Source organism: Grammomys surdaster, unplaced genomic scaffold (genome assembly GCF_004785775.1).
Source record: "Grammomys surdaster isolate TR1022 unplaced genomic scaffold, NIH_TR_1.0 193, whole genome shotgun sequence".
Taxonomy (NCBI): domain Eukaryota; kingdom Metazoa; phylum Chordata; class Mammalia; order Rodentia; family Muridae; genus Grammomys; species Grammomys surdaster.
The window spans coordinates 6,674,384-6,702,310 of NW_021604638.1; the positions used below are offsets into that span (position 1 = coordinate 6,674,384).

Here is a 27,927-nt window from a genome sequence, read left to right on the forward strand (position 1 = left end):
CTAGGGCAGGTTCGGGGACTTGCTCCGAGGCGCTTGTATTGTCTGCTGAGGGGAGACGCGGGACCAGCCCCCTCCCCCCGCCCGCCGCAGCCGCCGCCACCGCCGGCCCGGTCTACTCGCCGCCGCCGGGACCCATGAGCTGAGCGCCCGCCCCCCGCCCGCCGCCATCTTGGCCCCCTCCCCCTCCGGCCGCGCTCGGGGGGGATTTGGCGTCTTCTCAGACACAGCTCCCTCTCTCGGTCTCCGCCGCCGAGGAGCCGCGCGGCTACCGCCGCCCGCCCGCGACGGTGAAGCCGCGGCCCCACGCCCTCCGCCGCCCTCCGCCCCTCCTTTGTCTGCACTGCCCGCGCCGCCGCCCGCCGCTCTGCTGCGTCCGCCGCGCCCCCCGGCAGCAGCCGCGGCCGCGGCTCGAGCCGGAGCCCGAGCGCGACGAGGCCCCGGGCGCGTCCTCGCCGCCATCGCCGTGCCGCCGTCCACCCGCCGCCGGGCCCTGGAGCACGCCGGCCCCGCGCACGCCTCGAGGCCGAGCCAAGGTAAGCCCGCGGCCCTGCCCGCCGCCAGACCCGGGCGCGGTCATTGTGCACAGCGTGCACACACTGCCCAGAACCGGCCGCAGCTCTGCTGCAGCCCGACCCCCTTCTCCGCCCCGCGAGGCCGCCGGCCACCCAAGGGCTTTTGCGGCTAGTGGCATCTTCCCGCACCCACCCCGCCCCCGGCCGAACCCCGCTCGCGTTCTCATCCCCAGAACTAATCCCCTCCCGCCCCTTCCCCCCCTGCACTCCCCCGGTCCCCGGAACCTGCCTTCTGCCAGGTCTGCCCACCCTAGGCTTGGGGGGAGGGGGGAAAGGCCTGGGGGGCGGGGAGCGTGCATGGCACAGGGTGAAAGTCTGCCTCCCCAACAACATGCCAGTTTCCCTCCCATCCTAACCACCACAGCCCTTCACCAGCCCTGCTCTCAACCTGGGCTACCTGGTCAGCACTCCCTCTTTAGAGCTTTCTGATCAACTTTGTAGTCAGAAAATGGAAATCCAGAAAGCCGCGGAAAGATTTTTTTTTTTCCGAATGCAATGAATGGGGAGTAGTTCTTTGAGCACCCTCTTATTCACCTCTTCTTTCCTCTGGGCTGCCTGTCCTTTTCCTCCCCTGCCCACCCCACCCCGCAACCTGGATGCCTGTCTGCTAGAAAAGGCGCGATTGCTTCTCTTCTTCTCTCCAAGATCGAGATCTGAAGTCTAATATTCATTTTAGTCTCACTCCCTGCCACACACCCCAAGTGTCTTCTCAGTGTTCTTACAGTCACCAGGTCCTCTGGACAGTTCTTGTCATAACCCCATTTCACAGACAAAGGCTTAGGAGGGAAAAAGAACCAAACTATTTCCTGTGTTAGCCATTTTAATGCTGTCCAGCCCCAAACGCCCAGTTCCCATCCCTGATGCTTCTTGTGCCTGTGTCTTGAACCTTCACAATGGGATGTGTGTGTGGGGGGGTGTCTCTTGGATAGCTTTGTGCAGTTTCTTTATAAATCTGCATTGTTGCTTCTGGTTTATGGCCATGAAGAAAATACCAGCCCCCACCCAAAAGGCACTGCAGCCAAGTCGGTTAAAGGCACTGAGTGTTGAAGTCAGTAGGGGGCGCATTCTCTGCGCTGGGTAAGGCTGCAGAGGGGGGAAGGGCCCCAGAACTAGAACAGGATGTGCTTAACAGCGCCTTCTACAGACCATGGGAAAATGGGCCCAGCAAGACTTGCACTGGATGAGCTGACAGCAACATGGCGAAGGATTAAGTGAGTCTAGAGAGATTTTATTTAAGAAAGCCACTTCTCTGTTTGGAAAGTTGTCTTTTTAACTTTTTCAAACCTGTTCACCCTTGGACTTTAATTGCTGATCAGTCAACTTGGTGCACATCCTTGGGTCATAGGTTCCCTTTCTCAAGAATTCCTTCACCTTTAGATTTGGTATGTTGACATCTCTTTCCTAGGTCAGGTGGTAAAGGGGGTGGTTTAAAACCTGAAAGTCATGGGCTTGGGGGATCACTGGTCAATCCAAATCTCCAACTCTTTTGAGAGTGAACAGTCATTCTTCAGAGGTTTTTGTGGGGTGATGATTTTGATAGCTATGAGGGATGGGTGTCAGGATTTGCAAGGCTTTGTTGGTAAACATCAGGTCCCTATTGGGTTCTTTATTGTCAAACTTAATAGAGTTAATTGCAAAATTGAATAGCCTTCCACTTACACCCTTCCAGCAGTACACTGTCGGTAGCCAACTGCCTTTGCAAGTGTTGACACCAATCTTTGGTGCGCACCCACCTTTTTAGGGTGTGTAGATTTCTGTAGATTTTACTCCTGTTGTTATTTCCATAGGTGTGAGATGCACAGTACGAAACCTAGGCCCCAACTTTTACACCGAGATGCACAGGGTTGCACTTTTTGTACTGAACTGATAGGTGGCCTAGTGGTTATTCCCTGTACTGCCATTTTGAGGATCTGGACTCCGTTCCCTGCCTTGCTCTTTGGACTACATTGTCAATTCACACCGGTGGGTATATCATTTTGGAGGGTGGGAACTGCAGCATCAGGAAAGCTAGAGACTTCCTGATCACCACCAAAACCTAAACATCCAAGATTTCAGCCTAGCCGCATTCCTCAAGGAACTAGTTACAGCTGTTTGCAGTAGTGGGTTGTGAACATCTAAGATATGTGTCTCTTAAGAGAAAATTTTAAAGTTGATGATGTTGTTAAGATCATTGGCATTCTGCACTATTGGGCATAAAGTTTTAAGTGGTCTAACTCAAGACTTGCTAAGCTTCTGAAAGCCTTAATTACTTGATTAAAGGGGACTGGGAAAAGTAGTTTATTGATAGAGATGTGATTAGCCTGGTAGGTTTCTCTGGATTTGATCTGAAAGTTGAAAGTGCCTTGCCATGTACTTGTTCTTGTTTGGGAAGACTGACAGTGGATGCTGGTATCTGTGAATGCTTTATCCTCCTGTTACAGACATCTTACATCAACCTGCCAAGATAAATTATGGGATATCAAATAAATATATGTAATTAACTATTTATACTTGAAGATGGTTGGTTTGGTTTGGTTTTTTTAAAGTTGCTGTCAGGTAACATTTTGCTGAGTGAAAAAGAGGCACCTTGTTACCAGTATTGCTCTGAGACACTATATTGGATTCATGGTTTATATGTTTTTAGTATTTACACAGTCCGGTATTAAATACAAGTAAGATTGTTTGTAATCTTTAAATACTGTATTAGTATTTGTTAGACACATAAAGTGAAAAATAAGAGAACAATCTCCTGTTAGAATATGTGTTTGAGATAAAGTTTGCAAGTTCATTCTTTTAAATGAAATGACAGAGTAAGCTAGTTTCCTTATGGTGGTGGTCATTTTTCCTTCAAGGAACCTTGTGGGATGTGAGAATGTATGTACTTGGAATTTCAGCAGTTAGCTGGGTTTGGTACAAAAAGAAAGAGTTGGAAAATGGAAATTTGTTTTTATCATATGTGAATGAGTGTTTTCCCTGCTTGTATAGATGTGCTTTGTGTGCCTGCAGTGCCCGTGGAGACCAAAAGAGAGCAGTAGAGTTCCTAAAATTGGAGGTACTGATGGTTATAACCACAGTAAGGGTGCTGGGAACCGAACTTGGTCCTCTGCAAGAACAGCTGACCCATCTCTAGCCCCATGAAAGCTGAAATTTATAGTGGAATTCTTTGAACAGCCTTAGTTAACCTGAGTAGAGAAGTTGAGTGTTCTGTTTAATTAACTTTATTATCTTGATTTATTGAAAGATTTTCTTCTGACTATTGTAATAGTCTACTAGACATTGAAAATAACCAGATCTTAAATTTTGGTTCTCAAGGCCTTATATAGGAAACACCAATTATGAACTGACTTTTCTTGATTCTTTTTCTTAAACCAGAGTTCAGAAAAAAATCTGATAGCACTTTAACTTCACAATATTGAGTATTTTATTTCTACAAAAGCTCAAAAGTAATTGACCAATAAGCTTAATTACTGAAAGTCGAGCTATCTATATGATATGCCAGTGTGAGATTGTTCCTTGTAGCAATGTTTAAGTATATGTGTCTGTTGAGAAGAATTCAGTCTTTAGAAAGCAGGAACGTTAAGCTGAGCAGTGGTGGCGCACGCCTTTAGTCTCAGCACTCAGGAGGCTGAGGCAGGCGGATCCCTGTGAGATCTAGGATAGCCAGGACTACCTTGTCTGGGAAAAACAGAAATGTTCTAGGACAGCCAGAATTATACTGGCTGTTTATCTTAATTCCGATGCCTATTCTACAAATTCAGTTGTGAAAAGTTGCAACTTAAGAAATAGCTGACTTGGGGCTGGAGAGATGGCTCAGCGGTTAAGAGCACTGACTGCTCTTCCAGAGGTCCTGAGTTCAAGTCCCAGCAACCACATGGTGGCTCACAACCATCCGTAATGAGATTGGATGCCCTATTCTGGTGTGTCGGAAGACAGCGACAGTGTACTCATAAATAAAATAAATAAATAAATCTTTAAAAAAAACATTTAAAAAAAAAAAAAGAAATAGCTGACTTGATATAAGGAGAAAAGTAGAAACTTAATAGTTGGTAGATTAAAAATGGGGAGAAAAAAAAAACTTGGGCTGGAGAGATGGCTCAGTGGTTAAGACCACTAGCTACTACTCTTCTAGAGGTCAAGAGTTCAATTCCCAGCAACCACATGGTGGCTCGTGACCATCTGTAATGGGATCTGATGCCAAGAAAGAAAGAAAAACTTGGAAATTTAAGTAGCGTCTTTTTTGTTGTTTGTTGCTTTATTTTAGTTGAAGTCATGGGATTTTTGAGCTCAACTGGATGTATGTGAATGTATTTTTTAAAGATATATTTATTTTATATATGAGTACACTGTCACTCTCTTTATACACACCAGAAGAGGGCATTGAATCCCATTTCAGATAGTTGAGAGCCACCATGTTGTCATTGGGAATCGAACTGAGGACCTCTGGTAGAGCAGTCAGTGCTCTTAACCACTGAGCCATCTCTCCAGCCCCTTATCTGGCAGGAAGGGGAGGGGGAGGAGGAGAAGGAAGGAGAGTTGAGACTTTTAAGTTGAGAATGGTTGTCACACTCGGTACAAATAAGACATTTTAAATATTAAAAATATAGTTTATGGTAACTTTAAACATGATACTAAAAAATTTGATGTTTTAATTTTTTTAATATTAGAAGCTTCTTTGATATTTTCTCCATAGTGTCTATACTATTTTATGTCTATAAACTTAGGCTGTTTTACAATAAGCTATTTATTTGTTAACCTGTCAAAGAACTTTATGAATGTCATAAAACCTCTTGTACTTTTTGGAAGGTAAAATACTCAGTAGTAGTTTAGTTTTCCAAGAGTTATGTAGGGGAAAGTTGCTCCCTAAGTGTGTAGCTTTAGTGAGGCTGAAAGAACTTGACAATTTGTTGCTATTACATAAATTTTAATGTTGCTGTCCCTGCAACTGGTGTCATCCCTTACTGAAGTTTGTATCGCTTTTCATGTTGTCAGTATGGAAATGGGGTTTATGAAGCTAGTATAAACTAATTGCTAACTAACCAAATGGGTGCTTCAGCAGAGTTACTGACTTGTTGACAAACTGGCTGTTTCATATCTTGATGGTGAAAATGTCACGTAAGCCATCTACGTCTTGCCCAGCCTTTGTGGCCATGGGCTTTTGTTTGCTTATCCTGTTGCTCAGGTAGAAGGTTGGTTTTTCCTGTCTCTAGTCTTAGCACTTTTCATACCTGCCCTTTTCATGACCCACCTGCCTTTCTTTCTTCAAGTGTAGTGAGATCATCGTCTGCCCCATGGAAGGAAAGATTTCCATGTATTGTTAGCCTGCTTCCTAAAAGTAGAGTTAGCTACATCAACTTAATTACAGAGAGTATATGAGCAGGGAGGGGTCTCAGAATATGAGGACAGTACCGCTCAGGTTCCTTCATCTCTGTGATCACAGCCCTTCGCCTTTTGGGAGACACTCCATCCTTACCGTTGCTTATCCTTCCCTTCTAAGACAGTTGCTAGAACAATCCTGGAACTTGGGAAGAGGATCAGCAATGTTCCAGAAATGTGTTTGGGAGATATAAGAACTGCAAAGAAACCTCTGGAGATAGCTTTTGAAGAGAGAGCTGGCCGGGCAGTGGTGGCGCATGCCTTTAATCCCAGCACTCGGGAGGCAGAGGCAGGCGGATTTCTTAGTTCGAGGCCAGCCTGGTCTACAGAGTGAGTTCCAGGACAGCCAGGGCTGTGAGGGCTGAATCTCTATACGTCTTGATACTTAATCCTTTGGCTAGAGTCTAGGTTTGTAATTGACTCCTGGAGGTGACTTGGCTTTGGTAGGGATAAACTGTTAGGTATAGAGACCCATTACTCGATTTCAGAGTACTGAGTAAGATTAGGGCTGGAGAGATTGTTCAGTGGTTGAGGATATGTCCTCCTGTAGAGAACCAGTCTCAAAACCACCTGTAACTCCAGCTCCAGAGTACCCAGCAACATCCTCCTCTGGCCTCCATGGCCACATGCACTGGAGTACATGCCCCCACACACGCACACGCAAAGGAATAGACAAGTAAAAAGAAATCCAAAGGAAGAGTAAGAGATCAGTGTCTCAGCCAAATGGAGATTCCCTCCAATCCCAACACTTGGCAAGCAAATGCAAGATGATCTCTGAGTTCAGAGAGTTCCAGGACAGCCAGGGCTGCACAGAGAAGCTCTGGCTGGATGTTGGAAGACCACGACTAATGCCTGCCTCATCAATTTGGCTTTCTAGCTCGAAACCATTCTCTCGGCGGTGTCTTTGTTTTGTTGTTGTTGTTGTTGTATGTGTTAAGTAAAGAAATGAAGGTACTACTATGTACAGCAGCAATGCAGTGAGCCGCAGTCTCTTGACAGATGTCTAGGCCTGTGCTTGGGGCACTTTTAAGAATGTTTATTTATTGGATTTTTTATGTGAGTAGTTTGCCTGTAAGTATGCCTGCACCATGTATGTGCCTAACACCTGTGGAGATTGAAAAGAGGATGTTGGAGCCCCTAGAACTGGGGTTTGGGTGGTTATAAGCTATGGGTGGTGGAAACTCAACATGGGTTCTCTGGAAGAACCAGTAGTGCTCTTACTACTAAACCATCTTTGCAGTCAGTGCTTGGGACATGTTGAGTGCTTCTGTGAGCTCTTGACTATTGTCTGTGCATATGGTGGTGAACCTGCATGGATGGGTTCTGATCACACCCCAGCAAGAAATGAATATCAGTTGTGCAGTTTGCATTAGTGCATCTGTAATTGCTTGTTTAGGGTCTGAATAGAAAACTTGCTCAGGTCCCGTTGCTGCCCCAGTGCTTTGGTTGTTTAGTTCCTGTTCTCACTTTGCTCAGTAGTGGCTTTGCTTAGCAGTCATAGCTTTTGTCCTTTCTCTACAGAGCTGTGATTGGTCCCTTTAGAAACAGAATGTGGTGAGAAACTTGCATATGGTGCTGTGGCAGCTTTAAATTTTAAATTGCAGTTGTGAATTCTAGGTTAGTAGTATTCTCACTCCTGTGAAAGGTGAGCTGAGGCTGTTCTGATTCAGGAAGTGCCCAAATCATGAAAAACAGCAGGTGCAGAAGGCAAAGGAAATACCTCTCTCTGGTTGAGCCAGCAAGTGAATCCCTAGTGCTGTAGGATCCCTGTGTGGTAGTGCTTGGCTTTCCTGTAATCTCAGCACCCAGGAAGTAGGGCCAGGAGGATTGGAAGATAATAGTCTTCCTCAGCTGCATGGGAAGTTGAAGGTTAACCTGTTTGGAAATGCCTTTTGTTAAACCTTGACCCTGGGAGAGGGTTTAGAAACACAGCTTGATGACATTGTTTAAGTAAACTATTCTGTTATTTTTATTTTAAATGGTATAGAAAATAATTTCTCATTTCTGTAGAAAGTTATTCCTGAGTGGTTTTGAAAGATTAGAGTATTAAAGTAACCTAGTCACAAAACGTTGAGATATAAGAATGCTTTGCTCTCATGATTATAAATGAACATGTCTGCTGTGCTTAGGCCCACTGAGTATTCGAATTGCTTTTTTCCCCGGGTTCCTCTTAAACCAGGTTGCCCTCTCTACTGTACTGACAGGAAGTGCCTCTAAGCCTGAGGAGCTCTTCACAAGCAGCGCTCACTCTCCATGTGCCCCTGCCTGTACAGGCTTGTTTACAGTCGGGTGGATTGGAAAGTGCCTTTGCACTCATGCACTCTGAGTCTAGATACATCTCTCATGCATCCTCGTTCCTTAAATATTTCATCACCGAGCCGTCATCTTTTCAAACAAAATGATCTCTAAAACTGATGGAGCTTAACAAGTCAAACCTGGCATCGCATCGCATCGCAGCTTTCTCTCTGTTCCTTGGACTTAGGGGTGGCAATATGAGTCTTAAAAGTTATTTGCTTAGGTGTGATACATGTGCAAAAGTCCCATTAGATAAATATTTGAAGTACCACTGAACATAAAAACTAGAATGTGCTGATTTGAATGGCACAGTTACTTGTACCCAAATTATTGCCAAAACCACTACAGTGTGTCTGTATGAGTACGGATGCACATTATGCCATATATGGAAAGATGTTACTATGGTAACCACTGCTGGTTCTCAGGAATAAGATAGCCTAAGCTTTCTACAAGGTCACTAGGCTTTTCAGGGTATCTGATCTGGCTCAAGGAAATAATCAGAACTGCTTTGTCGTTAAATCACTGCCTGGCTTAATCCTGAGCACTTGAGCAGTGGGAAGCATGGTCTCACTGTGTAGTCCTGCTGGCCTTGAACTCACAGAGAGCCACTCACTTGCTTCTTTCCCCCAACTGTTGGAGTAAACGAGTGCGCTACCGCACCAGAGCAAAGATTTAGAGTTACTTACTTCTAATGTGTCTGTATGTCGTGTGGGTACATGCTGCATGTGTGTGGAGCTGGAACAGTGCATTGGATTCCATAAGTGCTGGGAACCAATCTTAGGTACTGATGGAGCCATCTCTCTGGCCCCTCATTTCATAGAAGGAAATAGACTTCTAGAGGCTAACGTTTTTAGGGTCACAAAGCTAGTTAGTATATGGCAGAGCAAGGAATTAAACACACAATTGAACACATATCTGTTTCATTTCTGGATAGATTCTCACTCACTCACTGCATTTTACCATCTTATTTTAGCAAATAGCAGCTTTACAGACAACCCTACCTCTCAAGAAGTTTGACATTGAAGTCTATATATCAAACCAGGTATGTTTTGGTCTGTGAACACAACTGTCTTACTGAAAGACAAAATTTTTGATTCAAGATAAACAGGCTTTTAATCTCAGCAGAGCTGGATGAATCTCTGAGAGTTTGAACTCAGTCTGATCTACAAAGTCAGTTCCAGGCCGCCCAGGGCTAGTGAAACTGTATCAAGAAAAAGTTTGGTTTTGGTTTTGGCTATAAGTTGTATTCTGTTCCCTTTCTTTGCTATGCCCTCACTGTCTTACCTCATGTCTAAGGCACTAGTGATTTCACAGACCTTTCAGAGAAGAGTTGTGTCTTAGTGACACTTGGAGTTCTCACATTGGCTAATTTCCTGGTATTAAAATGTCTTCAGACTTTTCTTAATAAACACTACTAACCAGACTAAAACTCTACTAACCTTTAAAATGCCACTTCTCAGATCTCAGGAATATTCCTTAGTCTTTGCCTGGCTTTTCTAGGTTTTAATCACGTGCGTGCGTGTACAACTTCTCTTTCTATACCTGTAAATAGTCATAGCACAAACTGTGCTCCTAGTTTATCATTGACCCACGTTTTCAGCAAGTTTTGCCTTTGCAGGGTGGCCGTAAAGATCCAGTGCAGGACGTGCTGGAACCTGGCTTCCCTGCTTCTGGCACCATAGCCCCAACAGCAGCTACATCAGAAGATTTTTGTGACATAGCCTGGCATAGCCTTCTGTGGATGGGGCCTTGTTCATTCAGTCTATCTTTTAAGCTTCAACTTTGTGGCAGCTACTGGTATAGATGATGGGGAAGCCAAGAATGTACTTTGTACTAGACAGTGTTTGTCTTGATAAGAAGACAGTGTCTTACATACCTTAAGGCTGCAGTTCTCAGCCTGTGGGTTGCTACCCCAGGAGGGCTTCATAAAGTCAAGTATTTACATTAAGATTCCTGACAACAAAATTACAGTTATGAAGTAGCAACCAGATACTTGCGGTTGGGCGTCGTCATGACACTGAGAGCTGTATTAAACGGTCTCAGCGTGAGGAAGGTTGAGAGCCACTGTCTTAAGGTCTTTCTTGACTCCATGAGTTGGGATCAAAAAAATAATCTGAAAGATAGTATGTTGTGCTGGCGGGGCATTGATACAAAACTCAAAAGTTTTAAGTCATTTTTCTGATTTTTTTTTTTTTTTGGGTGTTTATTTTGTTTTGTTTCTCGAGACAGGGTTTCTCTGTGTAGTCCTGGCTGTCCTGGAACTCACTCTGTAGACCAGGCTAGCCTCGAACTCAGAAATCCGCCTGCCTCTGCCTCCCAAGTGCTGGGGTTAAAGGCGTGTGCCACCACTGCCCGGCCATTTTTCTGAATTTTTGAACTCACCCATGGCAAGCATTCAGAAGGAAAGCTGCTACATCAGAGTGTCTTTGTCATTTCGTCAGTTGATGATGCAAGGAACAGGCTGTCATCCGCAAGTAGTTTCTTGGTAAGCTAAAGCACTGACCAACACTTGGTGGGTTCTGTCCCCTTTGAGAATACTCCCATTTCCCTTTTCCTAAGCTGTTCCTTCATAGAAGTTAAACTCTTAAAACTACTAGAAGGGAACAAAAGTCCAAGTTTAAAGTCAACACATGGGATTTTTCTCAGGCCTCTGTGATACCACATGCCCAATTTTGCCAAGTAAGTGGAGTTGAATTTGTAGTCTGTCATCTGAGTCAGAGTGCACTAAGACCTTCGTTGTTAATGATACATTGCACTGTTCTTGGCTTCTACAAGTGGAGCCAATTTGCCAAGAAAGCTGTCTAGTGGGTTTGAGGGTTGTTTTGGTTTGAGTATTTTTGTTGTTTTGTTGTTGTTCTTTGTTTGGGGTTTTGTTTTGTTTTGTTTTAGTAGTTAAAAGCTTTGGGGCCATGGAGACGGGTTCCATTTGCTATATTACTCAAAGTAACTCACTCACAGTGTCTAGAATGTTCTGGAACTATGCCAGCATCATCATTCTAGATCGCATCTAGGAACTTGTTCTAGAGATTTATTCTAGGCTAGAAAACTTTTAACAGGTGTGTACATACAGTAGTTATTTCATACAATAAGTGATAAAACCTGTCACTGATAAATTTCCCTGGTTTTGAACACCAAGTGCTTTTTTTTTTAATACTTTTGACTCCATTTATTGACAAACTATAAGTCATTGCTAGTTTTACCAATAAATAAGAACCTGGAATTTTCTGATAGAAAATGACTGACTGCTATTTATTTAATGCAAAGCTTCCCCTTTATTCTCCAGGTATGAGCAGTGTACTTGTAGAGCAGATTGCAAATATGTTTAACTCTGAAAGTTCCGTCATTCTGATTCACTCTTTATGTTTCAAATGTTATCCCCTTTCCTGGTTTCCACCCTGGAAACCCCCATCCCAATCTCCTCTCCCCCTAATTCTATGAGGGTGTTCCCCCCCCCACCCACACCAACCACCCCGCCCGGGCCTTCCCTTACACTGGGGCATCAAGCCTTCACAGGACCAAAGGCCTCTCTTCCCATTGTTGCCCAACAAGGCCATCCTCTGCTACATATGCAGCTGGAGCCATGGGTCCCTCCATGTGTACTCCTTGGTTGGTAGTTTAGTCCCTGGGGTATCTGGTTGATATTGTTGTTTTTCCTGTGGGGTTGCAAGCCCCTTCACCAGCTGCTTTTTAAAATTATCTCTGCTCTACAGAGTGAGTTCCAAGACAGCCTGGGCTACATGGAGAAACCCTGACTTAAAGAAATTTTGGCTGTCTCAAAAAACCAAAAAAAAAAAAAAAAAAAAAATTGGCACATGCTTCTGAGAAGGTGGTGGTGGATCTCTAGTAGGAGGTAGCCAGCCAGGACTATGAATACATGTGTCTTTTTTTTTTTTTTTTAAATAGGAAAGTACAGCTGTGTAGGTCTGGTGTGGTGCTTACTTAGCTTAGCCTGTGCGATAGCCTGAGTCTAGTCTCTTAACACCACAAGAAGGAGAATCAGATTTAGGCATATAGGAAATCTAAAAGATGCTGTATTGTGTTGTTGTGCCTTTGATTGATGTGAGAGTTTTACTTTATATTTTGGGTTTTTGTTATTTCAGTAACAGCTTTCCCAATTTTAGTGTACAGTTCAATAGTTTAGTTGGAGTTGGTGCCTATTACAGTAGGCAGGAGAGGGGGGCTGCAATCAGGATATTAAATCAATAAATAGCAATAGGCAGAACAACTTTTTCCCACAGGAAGAAGCCTGGTGCCATCCACAGTCTCCTCCTGTTCCCCCACTTCTTCAGGCTGCCCTAATCTCCACATAGAGATTCACTTCTACATATTTTATAGAAACAAGGTCACATAGCAATGGCCTTTTATGACTGGCTTGATTCACCTACCATGTTTCAAAAGTTGATCTGTGCTGGGGCAGGTACAGTTCTTTATTTGGAAAAATGAGGACAGCCTAACATCTCACTAACAATCCACTAACACAAACTATCAAAGCCTCTGCCTTCCCCAAGTAGCTTTCAGAAAAACACACTTAGTAAGTGCAGTCGTACATACCTGCAAGCCCAAGGCTTGAGAAGTAGAGGCAAGAGGCTTACACTGTTATACAGTGAGTTTGAGGTCAGCCTTAGTTGGCTACATGAGAACTTACCATCTCTAGAAATGTTAACAATGGGAAGGGGATGGAAGACATTGCATTTTTAAAAAGCTGTCATGTGCTGGGTGTGGTGCAGCTTTTGTTTGTTTCTTTTCTTGTTTGTGTTTCTGAGACAGGGTTTCTCTGTGTAGCACTGGATATCCTGGAAGTTGCTTTCTAGACCAAGCTGGTCTCGAACTCAGATGTGGCTGCCTCTGTTTCCCAAGAGCTTGATTAAAGGTGTTTGCCACCATGCCTACCTGAAAACTAATCTTAAAAAAGTTCTCTTAAATACACAAGCTTAACTCTTTTTTTTTTGTCTTTCTTTCTTTTTAAAACAAGGAGATGACCCTTTGGTGTGGTTCTAGTTCTTGGCCATTAGCATCCTAGCCGATAAGAGACCAGGCCTTGTCTCCACTGTATTCTCTCCCTCTTCTGGATGTTACTGTAGGATCATCCAGCTGACCTTAGATGTGTGCAGATGTTAATCTGTGTGTGTGTACCCACAGGCTGGACTGGTGAAGCTGTGGCCGTGGGTCCTGGCACACTTCCTCAAGTGTGGGATTGTCTCTCTTAATGTATGAAGTGGCTTCCACCAGACAAATAGACATTTTAGTATTAATTTTAAAATAGTGTCCAGAATTAGTATAGCTCCCTGTCTTGTGCACACAGGGCTAACCAGAGAGATTGACAAACAGTAGCCTATTTATTGATGAATGACTTGAAGATCACTGAGGTGATGGCAAAAGTAATTAATCACATTTAATTAGGAGAGAGAGAGAAAACTTGGTAAAAAGAGGGAAATGTCTATAATTTGAAAGTTTGGTGCCTAGCAGTAGTTCTGAAAACAATATATTTGAGTCATCATTTGCTTAAAAACACTTGTTTATTTTCTGGGAGGTGCCTTGGTATGTGTGTGGAGGTCAGAATTGACTACAGGAATCAGTTCTGGTTTTTTCCCATCATGGGATCCCAAGGATTGAACTCAAGTTAACCAGGTTTGATGGCAAGTGTCTTTTTAACCAGGGAACCAGCTGCTGGCCCTAAACCTAATTTTTCTTAAGTTTTCTTTTTAATTATGTATGTGGATGTTTCGTCTGCACCATGTTGTACGTAGTGCCCCCAGAACCCAAAGAGGGCTTCAGATTCCCTGGAACTGGAGTTATAGACAGCTGTGAACCGTCATGTGGGTGCTGAGAAACCAGCCTGTGTCGGGTCCTCTTGAAAAGCAGTCAGTGCTCTTAACCTCTGTCTGAGCCACCTCTCTTACGTTCTTCTGTCTTGTTGCAGTTTTATCTAATCCAGAACATTTTGTCCCTGGGCAGCCAGAAGTAGCTGCTGTGGTGTTTGAGGTAGAGAAGAGAGATGTTAGATGTTGGGACCGTGAAGGACTTTTTCCCACACTGACAAGAAGAAAGGGTAAACTCTTCTGGTGGCAGCAGTGTGTAGGTGATAACTTCCATACTGAAAGGAACCTCTTGATAGGGTGCCTTGCTGGATAAAAGATCCTTGCAAGGCTTTTAAGGCGTCTTTGCTAAAAAGAAACAAACCCAAGGTACAAATACAGACACAGAAGGATCGCCAACCCCTTTGGCATAAAGGGAAATGGGTGGGGAGGGGAGGGAGGGTGGCTTAGCCTGTGATCCTTGTACTGAGGACATGGAAGCAAGTGCAAGTTCAGCTTTGGGTATATGTGGCCCTGTCTCCAGAGAATAGTAACTGAAAACCACTGATTTACTCTTGCTCTCTTGTTCCTCTCTTGCCTTCTCTCTCCCACTCTGTCCCCTTACCCCTTCCTCATTCCCTTCTCCCACTCTCCACATGCTCATGGTCAGCCTCTACTTCTCTTCTGTCTCTCTGCCTCTACTACCCTCTTAACTCTCCTCCCCATGCCCTGAATAAACTCTATTCTATACTTTAAAAAAAAAAAAAAACACTGATTTAGACCAACATTCTTCTGTTATATGAAAAAGTAAGTGTCCTTGTTGGCTTTTCCTGCAGTGCTAGATTAGTCTTGTAAACCCAGAGGGTTACATCTCTCCTGCAAGTATTATATTAGCTGTCAACTTATACATGCTCAGATTTTGGTTCCCAAATAGTTTTGGAAAGTGGCAGAAAGAGATAGATGCTTGTGCTTGACTGGCTGTCATATTTCCTGTTGTACTGTCAGTGTGTTCAGTTAACCTAGACACTCATGAATGGTCTAGAAGGGTCAAGTAAGGTTACATACTGAAGCAAGATGACTTTACCTTTGAAGACACCTTTGTTTTCTGAGTGGCTCAGTGTGACCTAGACAAGTTGAATTGAGAATTTTTCTTGTGTGTTCAGACAAAAATTTTCCAACTGGCTATGAAGATTTCCTTCCTTTCTGCCTTGTTTTACTTGGTAGAAGTTTTTGTGTTCTATTTGTTTGAGATGTAGGGACTCAAACCCATGGCTCCCTGGACACAAGACAGTTGCTCTCCTCACTGTATTTTATTGTTTGATCTTTTGTAGTTCTAAAGTAGGACTCAGTGGTGTTACCCCTGACTTGGGAGCTCTGCAGGGACAATGTCTTGCAGACCTTTCCTTGAGCTGCTGAACTGTCACTGTCATTATTGTGTCCTCCTCCATCTTCCTGAGAACCTGCTCAGCCTGTGGGTGAATGCAGAACTTGAAGTAGAGTTCTGCTCAGTATTGCCAGGTACTGATAATGGGTTACAGCCCTTGCCTCTGTACAGGTTTGGCCTACAGCTGGGCTGTTTTCTGTTTACCCTCTTGGTGCTTGAAGTAATTGCTTTTGGTATCTGAAGGGCATAGAGGATAAGGCATACTATAACTATATACATGGTTTTAACTCATCTGTAGCCTTGGGCCTGGATAAATCTGATTTCCATTGCAGCCATTGGACTCTTGCTTTCTAATAAAACACAAAAGTAAGAGTTTGGCCTGGGTTAAACTGTGACACTCTTACTCTTCTCTTTAGTGTAAGTGAGATTGAGAAAGGGTGTGACTCATTCATTCCAGATGAATTTTTTAAGATATTCTCAAAAGGCAATTATGAGCCAGAATTGATGACACATGCCTTTTAGTCTTGCACTAAGGAAGCAGGGGCAGAGGCACAGGTAAAGGCAGGTGGGTCTCTGAGCTGGAGGTCAGCCTGGCTTATACAATGTACCTTTTCCAGTTATTACATAGCTGTGAATAAAACACTTGGATTGAATGTTCCCAAATTATTAGCACCACATTGCTTTTTATTTCCTTTTTTTTTTTGGGTGGTTGGTTGGTTGGTTGGTTTTTTGTTTGTTTTTCGAGACAGGGTTTCTCTGTGTAGCCATGGCTGTCCTGGAACTCACTCTGTAGACCAGGCTGGCCTCGAACTCAGAAATCCGCCTAAAGGCGTGCGCCACCACCGCCCGGCAGCACCATGTTTCTAACCAACTGAGCTGATTGCCCTGTCCCCAAAATTTAGAATTTAGTAATTGACTTCTTTCCATATAGTGTTTTAGTTTTGGTTGTCAGGGCCTTGGGGAGTGAGGGGGTTGTAGAATTACTGAATGTATTTGATAAACTTCTTTCTAATTGATCCCATGTTTCCTTTTGACTCACTTTTTTGTGTGTCCTGCTGCCTGGTGTCTCTACAAAGCTTGGGCACGTATGCTTGTGTTAGACAGGGGTGTGGTCACAGTGAGGAGGGCGCTGCCTCAGGCATCTTCCCTCTGCTTTCCAGCACACCTCACAGCCGTGTTGTGAGCACATGAACAGTCTTGAGTACTGATCAGTATCTGGAGAGATGAAGCCTGCTGCTCACCTGAGCCCTCACACCATTTGTGGCAGGACTGGTGTCCAACTGAAGCTGGACAGCAAAGCTTTGTGTAAACCTGGTGCCTAAGGACCTCCTGTGTGTTGCCAGCATCGTGACCTGCAAAGTTTAGGTGTCTTGGAAGTGATTGATGAACAAGAGGACAGTTCCATTAAGTTGGACAATTGGCCCTTTTTGTGCCGTGTGCTGAAAGGAGGTTCTCCAGCAAGAACCTGTTAGAAACGGCCAGCATAAGGAACAGAGAGGCTGGCCAGAGGAGATTGGTGCCAAAGGATGGACTGGAGGAAAGTACACCCAGCCTACCCGCCCGCCCCCCCTGCACTGCAGGCTGGTTTTGTTTGTTTGTTTGTTTGTTTGTTTGTTTTTCCATTTTATTTTCAAAATATGGTCTGTTTGTTGAGGTGTCTAGTTCAGAGGGGTTTTGAGGCTTTGGGGGGGTAGGTTGGGGGTGGTTCTTTAAAACTTAAGCAAAAAACTGAATGGGTGACAATGATAAATCGTGGAGCTAGTTACTGACTTGAACTTAGATGTTTAAGTCAAGTTGTCACTGTGCAGGGCTTGTGTCATTTAGGGTATAGGTGCCATTAGTTCATGGGCCTCCTGAGTATTGGGATTCTAAATGAGAGCCCAGACTGACCTTGAGTGCTTTAACAGGTAGTGGCCTGAGGAAAAGCATGGTGGACGCCTTTGACTCCTTTTTTATGTCAAATATGGACTGGTGGGTGTATTCAAACCTTCTTGCTTGGTTTGGTGTAAGGCCCAGGGAGTATGAAGGAAAATGGTAATGGTTGTTCCTTCTGGGGAGAGAGCGCTCTGAGCCCGGTATTAAGCTTGTAGGAGTTTATCTAGAGAATGATAAGGCTGTGAAGTGCTGAGTTTCCAGTGAAGGTTTTGATGTTGGGAGACCCAGCTAACCGTTGGTACTTCATAATGAGATATTCTGGGACCTGTGACTTATGGGAACATCCCCAGATTGAGGCTTACCATCAGGAAAGGGGATGGTTATGGCTAGAGTGTAGGTTTGTCAGACTCCAGTTGCTGGTGCTTTGGGATTGGTTGTTTTGTTTGTTTGCTTTTGTGAGTTTTTTGTTGTTTTTTGTTTTGTCTTTGGTCTTAGAGCTACTTTATTCTCCAAAATTATGTTGTATTTAAATTATTGTAAAAAAAAATAAAGTCTCATTCAAAACCTTAAAAATCTCATTTCAAAGTTTACTAATTCAGTTTTCTTAAATAATCATAAGTGCCTTGGTTTTTAAGAAACTTGAAAAGTGGATCACATTTTTCCCTTTAATGCATTTGGGACAGTCAAGCAGCTCTTTGGTTCCCTTAGGCACAAGTGCGCAGCACGTGCTCACAGGCATTAGTTTTTAGAGGATCCCAGAAAGACTACAGCAATCAATGTATGGTCAGATGCCGCAAGCATGGCTTTTCCCATCCATCTGCGTGTTTATTCTGTGGCCTATGTGAGGCCTTTGCCCTAGTGTGTTGCTACCCAAGGAGCCAGTCCTGCTACCATTTGGGACTTTGGTTTCAGGAGGAGACAGAAACTCACTCTGTGAGTGTCATTGGACATTTCAGGTGGCAAAATCATCCCTCGACACTGGAAGCTGAGTGGTGCTGTGAAGGCCCACGTGGGTCCAGCTTCATAGGTCCAGCCTCAAGAGGGAAACGTGCACGCTGAATTTGGTTTTGAGGTGGCTGATTGATATTCTTGCTCCCGCTTTCCAATTTCAAATTCATGTCTGAGCAGATTTTTACAGCCTCCTGAGACTTGTGCCTAGCCCTGTGGTCTAAAATGTCCTCTTTTGAAATAGGGAAGAAAGGCCAATGAGCACTCACCTTTTTGCCTGCTACTCTAAGTGTTCTTTCTGTACTAGGCGAGAAATTCTCAACTGAGGGAGCCAGGGTTTGGGATCAGTGGATTAGTAACTTACAAGTTGTACATGTTTTGACTTTGACTTAAATTTTTTTTTCCAATAGAAACTATGTTCCAACTTCCTGTCAACAATCTTGGCAGTTTAAGAAAAGCCCGGAAAACTGTGAAAAAAATACTTAGTGACATTGGGTTGGAATACTGTAAAGAACATATAGAAGTAAGTAGCATGCCATTTTTAAATTTTAATGTGACTCAGCTTCTGATCCATTATTGTGTCCATGGGCAAGATGGTTCACTGTTAGGTGTGGTATAGTAAATTTTAACTAGACCTTCAGCTTAACCGAAACCTTCTCACTTAGAATAGCTTACTTAATTTTCCCGAAAACCTGTTCATCTTTGTAACCTGAGGCAAAAGCAGTTATAGCATGGAGAATATACACAAGTCAGACAATGCACAAGGTGCTTTAAAATTCTATATGAGCTTTGTCCTTGAAATAACCTTTAGGGGGCTCTAGGAATTCTTGTCTCCAGTCTGTGAAAGAGGAATTGGGAAAGCAGAGATGTCAGGCTCTCAGCTAGGGAAGGGGCAGTGGGGACTGCAGAGCCTGTTTTCCTTCTGATAAGCCTGGGTGTTTCTGTTGACCTGACTGTTGAGGCACTGGTTGTCTGAATGTGTGTCATCTCTTTCCATAGGATTTGAGCATTTGTCAGCCTTCTGAGCTATCAAAGATTTATCTTGCCCTTGTGTAACAGTTTGGCCTTTCCAGACTGTTTTCTATCCTTTTTATTCTGAGCCTTCAAGTCCCATAGGCTAGATAGAGGCGTCTCCTCCTTTTCCAGATCTCCTTGTTCCCAATCTTACGGTTAGGTAGACACAAGCTCCCATTTAAGTGCTTACAGCTGCTTCCCTGGCACACTTTGAAGTTCCTACTGACCAGGCCACAGTTGGCCTTGGTTAGCCATTTATTCCATTGCCTACCTGGCACAATGCTCGGCACAAAACAAATGCTGAGGACACAGGGCAGGGGTGGAATTGATGTATATTTTATTCATGGAGCAAGTTCTTTTCTCCTGAATCCCACTCAGAATAGTCAGGGATGTTCCCTGGAAACCAGAGTTTCTCAGAAGTGGGCTTCTGGTGGTTTGTTCACAGGGTGGAGGTAACTCTTCTGCCCCTCAGATTCATACGGATCTGTACTTGGTGGTGTGGGAGGGAGATGATCCTTACCAATACACAAATTGTCAAGTGTCTTTCCTATTCTGTGCTGGGTTTGCTTCGCCCCCTAGACCCATTACATACTCTGAAGTTTGTGAACATTCAGTTTTCCACCTCCAGCTGTAGAACATTCACCCTACTTTCTTCTCAGTTGTGAAGGGGAACATTACAATTTCACATCATAGACTAGAAACTGGACGGCATGTTGCTTACTTTCTTTCTGGGTTTAAAAAGTCTGAGTTTTATTCCAAATTCACCCCTCCTTCCGTTTGTTTGTCTGTTTATTCATTTGTTTGTTTGTGCACCCAAACTAGACTCTTAGTCCTACAAGGCTTCTAGCACACATCCCTCCTCCACCCGGTGGTGGCTGGTGAGCTTCGTGGTCGATGGAGCTGCTGTGCAGCTGGAGCCTCCCCGGCTGCACTCGCAGCACCTTCTTTGGAAAGCTGGCCATGTGCCTTTTATTTGCTGAGAGCCTCAGCACCAGTGTCCCTGGTGGGTTGATTCTCTTGGACCCTTTCATACTGGTTAAAGAGATAGAATTTGTGTGCCGGGTCTTCTGAGGTTGATACCACTATGTTTTTGTAAATTTCTCTCACTGTTTTCTAGGATTTTAAACAGTTTGAACCTAATGACTTTTATTTGAAAAACACTACATGGGAGGATGTAGGACTGTGGGACCCTTCTCTTACGAAAAATCAGGTAAGTCTCACAGCACACTGCAAGCTTTTCATAGAGAGCTGTGTCTGGGCAGTGACCTGATATGGAAAGTGTATAACTCCACGTCTCATTTTCCTGAATGGTAGGAAGCCCAGGTTGTTCCTAAACTGAAACTTCCAAGTTAACAGAACAAACAGAAATTTTGTTTCTTAAAGATTTTCAAGTTGGAACTAAGACTGCAGCTCGGTAGTTGGAGCACCCCTCATCTTGCCCAAAGCTCTGGATTTGTTCTACAGTACCACATAGAGCAGACATGGTTCCACATACCTCTGCAGTTCCAAAGCTTGGGAGGCGGAGGCAGGATCAAAAGGTTAGGAGCATCCTCTATAATGAGTTTGAGGCCAGCCTGGGTAAGTGAGATCCTCCTGTCTCTAGAAAACTGAAATAGCAAAGTTGGCTGTCGTCTGTAAGTCTCCCTCCACTGCCTTCCTGCCTCCATTTCTAAGGACTGCTCTCCAGCATTGTGCGTGTGGCCACCCACCTGCTCTCTAGTCTCTGTTACTACTCTTGTTTTCTAGAGAAAAGCCACATTGTTGTCCTCATTGTTTGAGACAGGATTTCTCTATAGCTGTCCTGGAACTCACTCTGTAGACCAGGCTAGCCTGGAACTCAGAGATCCGCCTGCCTCTGCCTCCCAAGTGCTGGGGTTAAAGGTGTGTACCAGCCCCTGGCTGCAGGCACCCTTCTATGTACACTCTCTTACCTCATTGATAGAGTGTGGTATTGATGGGAGGGTGTGGTAGATGAGCCCTAGAAGGGCAATGACCAACCATGTCTTGCACCTCTTATGTTCAAAATGATGGTCATTGAGTATCCCTAGTTAGACGATACTGTGAGTGATATCTCTTTGCATAGGGAGAAGTGATTGTCAGTCTGTATTTGTACTTTTGGACTCTCCTGAATGCCCTAGGAAGAGGTGCTGAGCAGCATTCTTACATCAGATGGCTTTCCTAGAGAAGGTTTGGTTCTAAAGATAGGGTCTCTGTAACCTTGGTTGTGCTGGAACTCAGAGATCCACTAGTCTCTGCCTCCGCTGCACTGAGATTAAAGGCACACACCACTACATCATCTGAGGAGCTTGAAGGGAACACAGAGAGACTACTTTTGGTTCCAAACAGTTCGTGAAAAACTAGAGAAAAGATATTTGTTTATCATGTATTGTATTTACCTATTTTGGGTCAATTCTGAAAGCTGATCTCTAATGTCATTGTGCTCCGAAGCACACAGTGGCTTCTAAACACTTTGCCCTCTGTCTGTAAGGCAGTCATAGTTAACTTCATACATTAAAGCAGCTGCTACATCATTGGCCATTGGTTGGTTGGGTTTTTTTGTTTGGTTTGTTTTGTTTTGTTTTGTTTTGTTTTGTTTTTAATAGTCTCTCTGTGTAGTCCTGGCTACACAGAGAAAAAATGTACACAATCATGCCTGACTTTTAATTGGCAGTTTGAATGGGAAAAAAAATTTTTTTATAATGTGTGTTTTGCTTGAATGGGTATTTGTGTGCTGTGTATGTGCTTAGTGGCCTCTGAGGTCAGAGGAAAGTACCAGATCCCCTGAAACTGCACTGTGGATAGTCATAAGCTATCTTGCAGTTGCTGGGAATCAAACCCAGATCCTCTCTGAATACAACCAGCGCTCAACTGCTGAGCCATCTCCAGCCCTCATTGACCTGTTTGAAACTGTTCTGCCAGAGAAGAGATAGAAAGAGGCCGATGTTCCCAGTTTGGAACCTTTTAATTCACAGCAAACTCCAAATAAATACACTGCATGGTGAGAGAGCCATGTACCTGTTACTTATAAAGGCCTGCGTGCACTGCCTGTGAGTTCCTGTGTCTGAAGCTGAGCAGATCCACAAAAGGGGGCTTTTCCAGAGTTGATTTTTGTTTTTAGCAAGAAAATTGAGGGGTTTGTTGGTTTTGGTTTGTTTGTTTGCCTTTGACTTCTCTCTAAAAACAGCAAGTACAACTAGCAATTTTTAAAGATTTAGCAAGAACGTAACACTAAGCTTTAAGTTACGGGGATACAAATAAAAGTATTTGATTCAAAAAATGCATCTGTGTTCTTTAATTTTTCTGCAGGAGAAATCTCCAAAAATCATTGCCTTGCGTAGATTCTGGGAATGCCTGGGGGAGGCGCCTAGAACCGGTAACTACTTGCCTTGAGTGGCTTCTCACTCTGGTTTCTGTTCTGTTCTGTTTCATTTGTTTTTTAGGACTATCGGACAAAACCTTTTTGCTGCAGTGCTTGTCCATTTTCCTCAAAATTCTTCTCTGCCTACAAAAGTCACTTCCGGAATGTCCATAGTGAAGACTTTGAAAATCGGATTCTCCTTAACTGCCCTTACTGTACCTTCAATGCAGATAAAAAGACTTTGGAAACACACATTAAAATATTTCATGCTCCAAACTCCAGCGCACCAAGTAGCAGCCTCAGCACTTTCAAAGATAAAAACAAAAACGATGGCCTTAAACCTAAGCAGGCTGACAATGTAGAGCAAGCCGTGTATTACTGCAAGAAGTGCACTTACCGAGACCCTCTCTATGAGATCGTCAGGAAGCACATCTACAGGGAACATTTTCAACACGTAGCGGCACCCTACATAGCAAAGGCGGGAGAAAAGTCACTCAATGGTGCAGTTTCTCTGGGCACAAATGCCCGGGAAGAGTGTAACATCCACTGCAAACGATGCCTTTTCATGCCCAAGTCCTATGAAGCTCTGGTACAGCATGTCATTGAGGACCATGAACGGATAGGCTATCAGGTCACTGCCATGATTGGACACACAAATGTTGTAGTTCCCCGAGCCAAACCCTTGATGCTGATTGCTCCCAAGCCTCAAGAGAAAAAGGGCATGGGACTCCCACCAAGAATCAGTTCCCTTGCTTCTGGAAATGTCCGCTCTTTGCCATCCCAGCAGATGGTAAACCGATTGTCAATACCAAAGCCCAACTTAAATTCAACGGGAGTCAACATGATGTCCAATGTTCACCTGCAGCAAAACAACTATGGAGTCAAATCTGTGGGCCAGAGCTATGGTGTTGGCCAGTCAGTGAGGCTGGGGCTAGGTGGCAATGCTCCAGTTTCCATTCCTCAACAGTCTCAGTCTGTGAAACAGTTGCTTCCAAGTGGAAATGGGAGGTCCTACGGGCTAGGTGCTGAGCAGAGGCCCCCGGCAGCAGCCAGGTACTCCCTGCAGTCTGCCAACACCTCCTCTCTACCCCCAGGCCAGGTGAAGTCTCCCTCTGTGTCTCAGTCACAGGCATCTAGAGTATTGGGTCAGTCCAGTTCTAAACCTCCACCAGCAGCCACAGGCCCTCCTCCAAGCAACCATTGTGCCACTCAGAAGTGGAAAATATGTACAATCTGTAATGAGCTTTTTCCAGAGAATGTCTACAGTGTTCACTTTGAAAAGGAACATAAAGCCGAGAAAGTCCCAGCAGTAGCTAACTACATTATGAAAATACACAATTTTACTAGCAAATGCCTCTACTGTAATCGCTATTTGCCCACAGATACCCTACTCAACCATATGTTAATTCATGGTCTGTCTTGCCCATATTGCCGTTCCACCTTCAATGATGTGGAGAAGATGGCAGCACACATGCGAATGGTTCATATTGATGAAGAGATGGGGCCTAAAACGGATTCTACTTTGAGCTTTGATTTGACATTGCAACAGGGCAGTCACACCAACATTCATCTCCTGGTGACCACATACAACCTGAGGGATGCCCCGGCTGAATCGGTTGCTTACCATGCCCAAAATAATGCCCCAGTTCCTCCAAAGCCACAACCAAAAGTTCAAGAAAAAGCAGATGTCCCAGTTAAAAGTTCACCTCAAGCTGCAGTGCCCTATAAAAAAGATGTTGGGAAGACCCTTTGCCCTCTGTGCTTTTCAATCCTCAAAGGACCCATATCTGATGCACTTGCACATCATTTACGAGAAAGGCACCAAGTTATTCAGACAGTTCATCCAGTTGAGAAAAAGCTAACTTACAAATGTATCCATTGCCTTGGTGTGTATACTAGCAACATGACCGCCTCAACCATTACTCTGCATCTAGTCCACTGCAGGGGTGTGGGAAAGACCCAGAATGGCCAGGACAAGACAAACGCACCTTCTCGGCTCAATCAGTCTCCAGGCCTGGCCCCTGTGAAGCGCACGTATGAGCAAATGGAGTTTCCACTGCTAAAAAAGCGAAAGCTGGAGGATGAAAGTGATTCCCCTAGCTGCTTTGAAGAGAAGCCCGAAGAGCCTGTTGTTTTAGCTTTAGACCCCAAGGGTCATGAAGATGATTCTTACGAAGCTAGGAAAAGTTTTCTCACAAAGTACTTCAACAAACAGCCCTATCCCACCAGGAGAGAAATTGAGAAGTTAGCTGCCAGTCTGTGGCTATGGAAGAGTGACATTGCCTCCCATTTCAGTAACAAGAGGAAGAAGTGTGTCCGTGACTGTGAAAAATACAAGCCTGGTGTGCTGCTAGGTTTTAACATGAAAGAATTAAATAAAGTCAAACACGAGATGGATTTTGATGCTGAGTGGCTATTTGAAAATCATGACGAGAAAGACTCGAGAATCAATGCTAGCAAGACTGTTGACAAAAAACTTAACCTTGGGAAGGAAGATGACAGCTTCTCAGATAGTTTTGAACATTTGGAAGAAGAATCCAATGGAAGTGGCAGCCCTTTTGACCCTGTCTTTGAGGTTGAGCCTAAAATTCCCAGTGATAATCCAGAGGAGCCTGTACCGAAGGTAATTTCTGAAGGTGCTTTGGAATCTGAGAAGCTAGACCAAAAAGAGGAGGAGGATGGTTCAAAATATGAAACTATCCGTTTGACTGAGGAACCAGCCAAACTAATGCATGATGCCTCTGATAGTGAGGTAGACCAAGATGATGTAGTTGAGTGGAAGGATGGTGCTTCGCCGTCTGAGAGTGGACCTGGTTCCCAACATATCTCAGACTTTGAGGATAATACATGTGAAATGAAACCAGGAACCTGGTCTGATGAGTCTTCCCAGAGTGAAGACGCAAGGAGCAGTAAGCCAGCTGCCAAAAAAAAGGCTACAGTGCAAGATGACACAGAGCAGTTGAAGTGGAAGAATAGTTCCTATGGAAAAGTTGAAGGGTTTTGGTCCAAGGACCAGTCACAGTGGGAAAATGCATCTGAGAATGCAGAGCGCTTAGCAAACCCACAGATTGAGTGGCAGAATAGCACAATTGACAGTGAGGATGGGGAGCAGTTTGACGGCATGACTGACGGAGTTGCTGATCCCATGCATGGCAGCTTAACTGGAGTGAAGCTGAGCAGCCAGCAAGCCTGAGGCCCTGGCATGCCATAGCATATGGGCCGTGTTGCATCCTGGACTTCTGCTCTCCTTCCAGTCTGACTGCAAAGCTGTCTTCTAACGGGCACTGCTTGCAAGGACTGGTCAGTCAGCAGGCTGTGGGGATTTGTGACCACTACAGTCCCAGTGGTTATTTCCAAGTCTATGACATATGATTGGTTGATCTTGCTTCAGACTCTTCTCTGGTAGACTCAGTGATGAAGTGTGAAAAACCAATAAGCTGGTGGCTCATGAATGCACACAGGGAAAAGTAGTAGTTCATTACCTACCTGCCTTCCCAGCATTTCTTTCCCCCCTCAGTAAGAAGTTTGGTTGGATGTCCTGGGAAAGCCTTACCCTGATTCACATAGTAGTGCAGGGCGGGCATACACACTACCAGTCAAATGTGTCTAGTAGACTTGGGAACATGGACAGGTTTTTTTTCATGTATTCATTCTGAATAGTTGAAATGTATATTTGTACAGTCTTTTAGACCTCAAGTGATGCTTATGACACTGTTACTGTGTGCCCGTCATAGATTGGTTTTTAGTGTTGCCCTTGCTGTGTGATAAATGCTATATCTAGTTTACCTAGCAGAAGCTTGACCCTGCGATAGTATGGACCTTTGGACAGACTTAGTTTTTGCACATAACCTTGTACAATCTTGCAACAGAGGCCAGCAACATAAGATATATATCTGGACTCTCCTGTATTATAGAATTTTTTTCTTGTTCTGAGTATCCTTGACATTTGTCAAAAATGGTATTTCAGATCTCTTTCTGAGACCTTTTAAGCTAAAATAACATGCAAGAATTGATTTTACAGCTACTAATTTTGACACCTTTTAGATCTGTAAGAGTGTTGTGTCAGAGCAGCAAGCACAGTTGAGTGCTGCGTTTGGGATATTTAGTTTCCTCTTTAGTTGAGCACCACTGGGTGTATTCATTTATACCATCTAATATATGACACACTGTTGTAGTCTGTATGATTTTGTGGTCTTCATTTCCCTTTGTATTCATTTTAAGCATCTAAATAAATTGCTGTATTGTGCTTAATGTAAACATTTGCTTTTATTCCACATGACAGTCCTGTGTGTCTATTACATCTTTTGCTGTTTGATGCCACAGCACCCTGAGCAGAGATGGAAGCCACACTCACAAAGAATACTGTGGGAAATCACAATCTATCATTTGCCTAAAGCATGCTTTCTCTCCAGGCACCTGCTACAAATTGTGTTAATTTGTGTATATGTTTCCTTTTTGTTGCAAAGTAAACATCCTTGAGGTTTTCAATTCCCCTTTTGGTAAGGAGCAGAGCCTGGGTCTCTATGGTGAAGGACGTAACTATGTTGGACCCTGGTGGTCTTTCTTCCCTGTGTACTGTTCATTCCCTCCTTATGGCAACCAACACTTGTACCAAACAGGCAGCTGCTCTGTCTCTGGAGTCCTTTGACTATTGTGCCGTGAAGAGAATGACTTGTGAGCACACATTTGGGGCACTTGGCACTGACAGAGCTGGTACATGATTGGACAAGAGATTTCTGAGAGAACAGGCTAAATGCAGGATGCAATAAGGGGGCAGAAGTGGCAGAACACTTGGGGTGAGAAGGACTTCTCCATGCTTGGGGAGGTCAGCTATGGCTCAGCTACTTTGCCTCAAGAGAAGTCAGAAGTGGCTACTTTCAGGACTCCTAAGCCTCTTTGAAGAAAAGACCTGTTTCCTGACTTAGTAACAGTAAAGGAGAATGTACGATTCTAGCATGAGCTGCAATGGCTGCCTTGGAGCTATTCTAGTCAGTTGTCGGGATACATTATAAATGTGTGCAGCAACTCTGGTCCCGGGGAGAGTTATCTCCATGTCCACATGCTAAAGACCCAATCAGAAATACCAGCTGATTTTTAAGCCACCTCCCATTTGTGGGAATTTAGATCTGCAAGAACCATTCAGGAGACTGGTACAGGTAGAATGGAAGCGAGGTCATGGTCCTCCCAGGACTTCAGAGTCTAGGTGCTCACCTGCCAAAGTGAATGAGTGAAACCTCAGCACCAAAAGGGGTTTAGCCACTGTGGAAATGCATTCCCAACTGGAAATCATGCTGGCACTCTAAAAGTGTCTCAATAAAAGCCATTTTGAAAGAA

At 44.2% G+C, this 27,927-nt stretch overlaps 1 protein-coding gene across 3 annotated transcripts; it reads left to right on the forward strand.

The window, feature by feature from the left end:
• Adnp (activity dependent neuroprotector homeobox) lies at positions 1-27,927 on the forward strand. 3 transcript variants are annotated; one of them, XM_028769558.1, is made up of 5 exons: positions 1-533; positions 2,360-2,534; positions 18,632-18,744; positions 20,353-20,445; positions 22,676-27,927. In XM_028769558.1, exons 3-5 carry the CDS (start codon positions 18,637-18,639, stop codon positions 25,784-25,786), a joined length of 3,312 nt encoding a protein of 1,103 aa, XP_028625391.1. In that variant the 5' UTR covers positions 1-533; positions 2,360-2,534; positions 18,632-18,636; the 3' UTR covers positions 25,787-27,927. The 3 variants fall into 3 exon arrangements, with proteins under 3 accessions (XP_028625391.1, XP_028625393.1, XP_028625392.1); XM_028769559.1 differs by lacking the exon at positions 1-533 and adding an exon at positions 16,559-16,935 and having other exon boundaries at positions 2,268-2,534; XM_028769560.1 differs by lacking the exon at positions 2,360-2,534.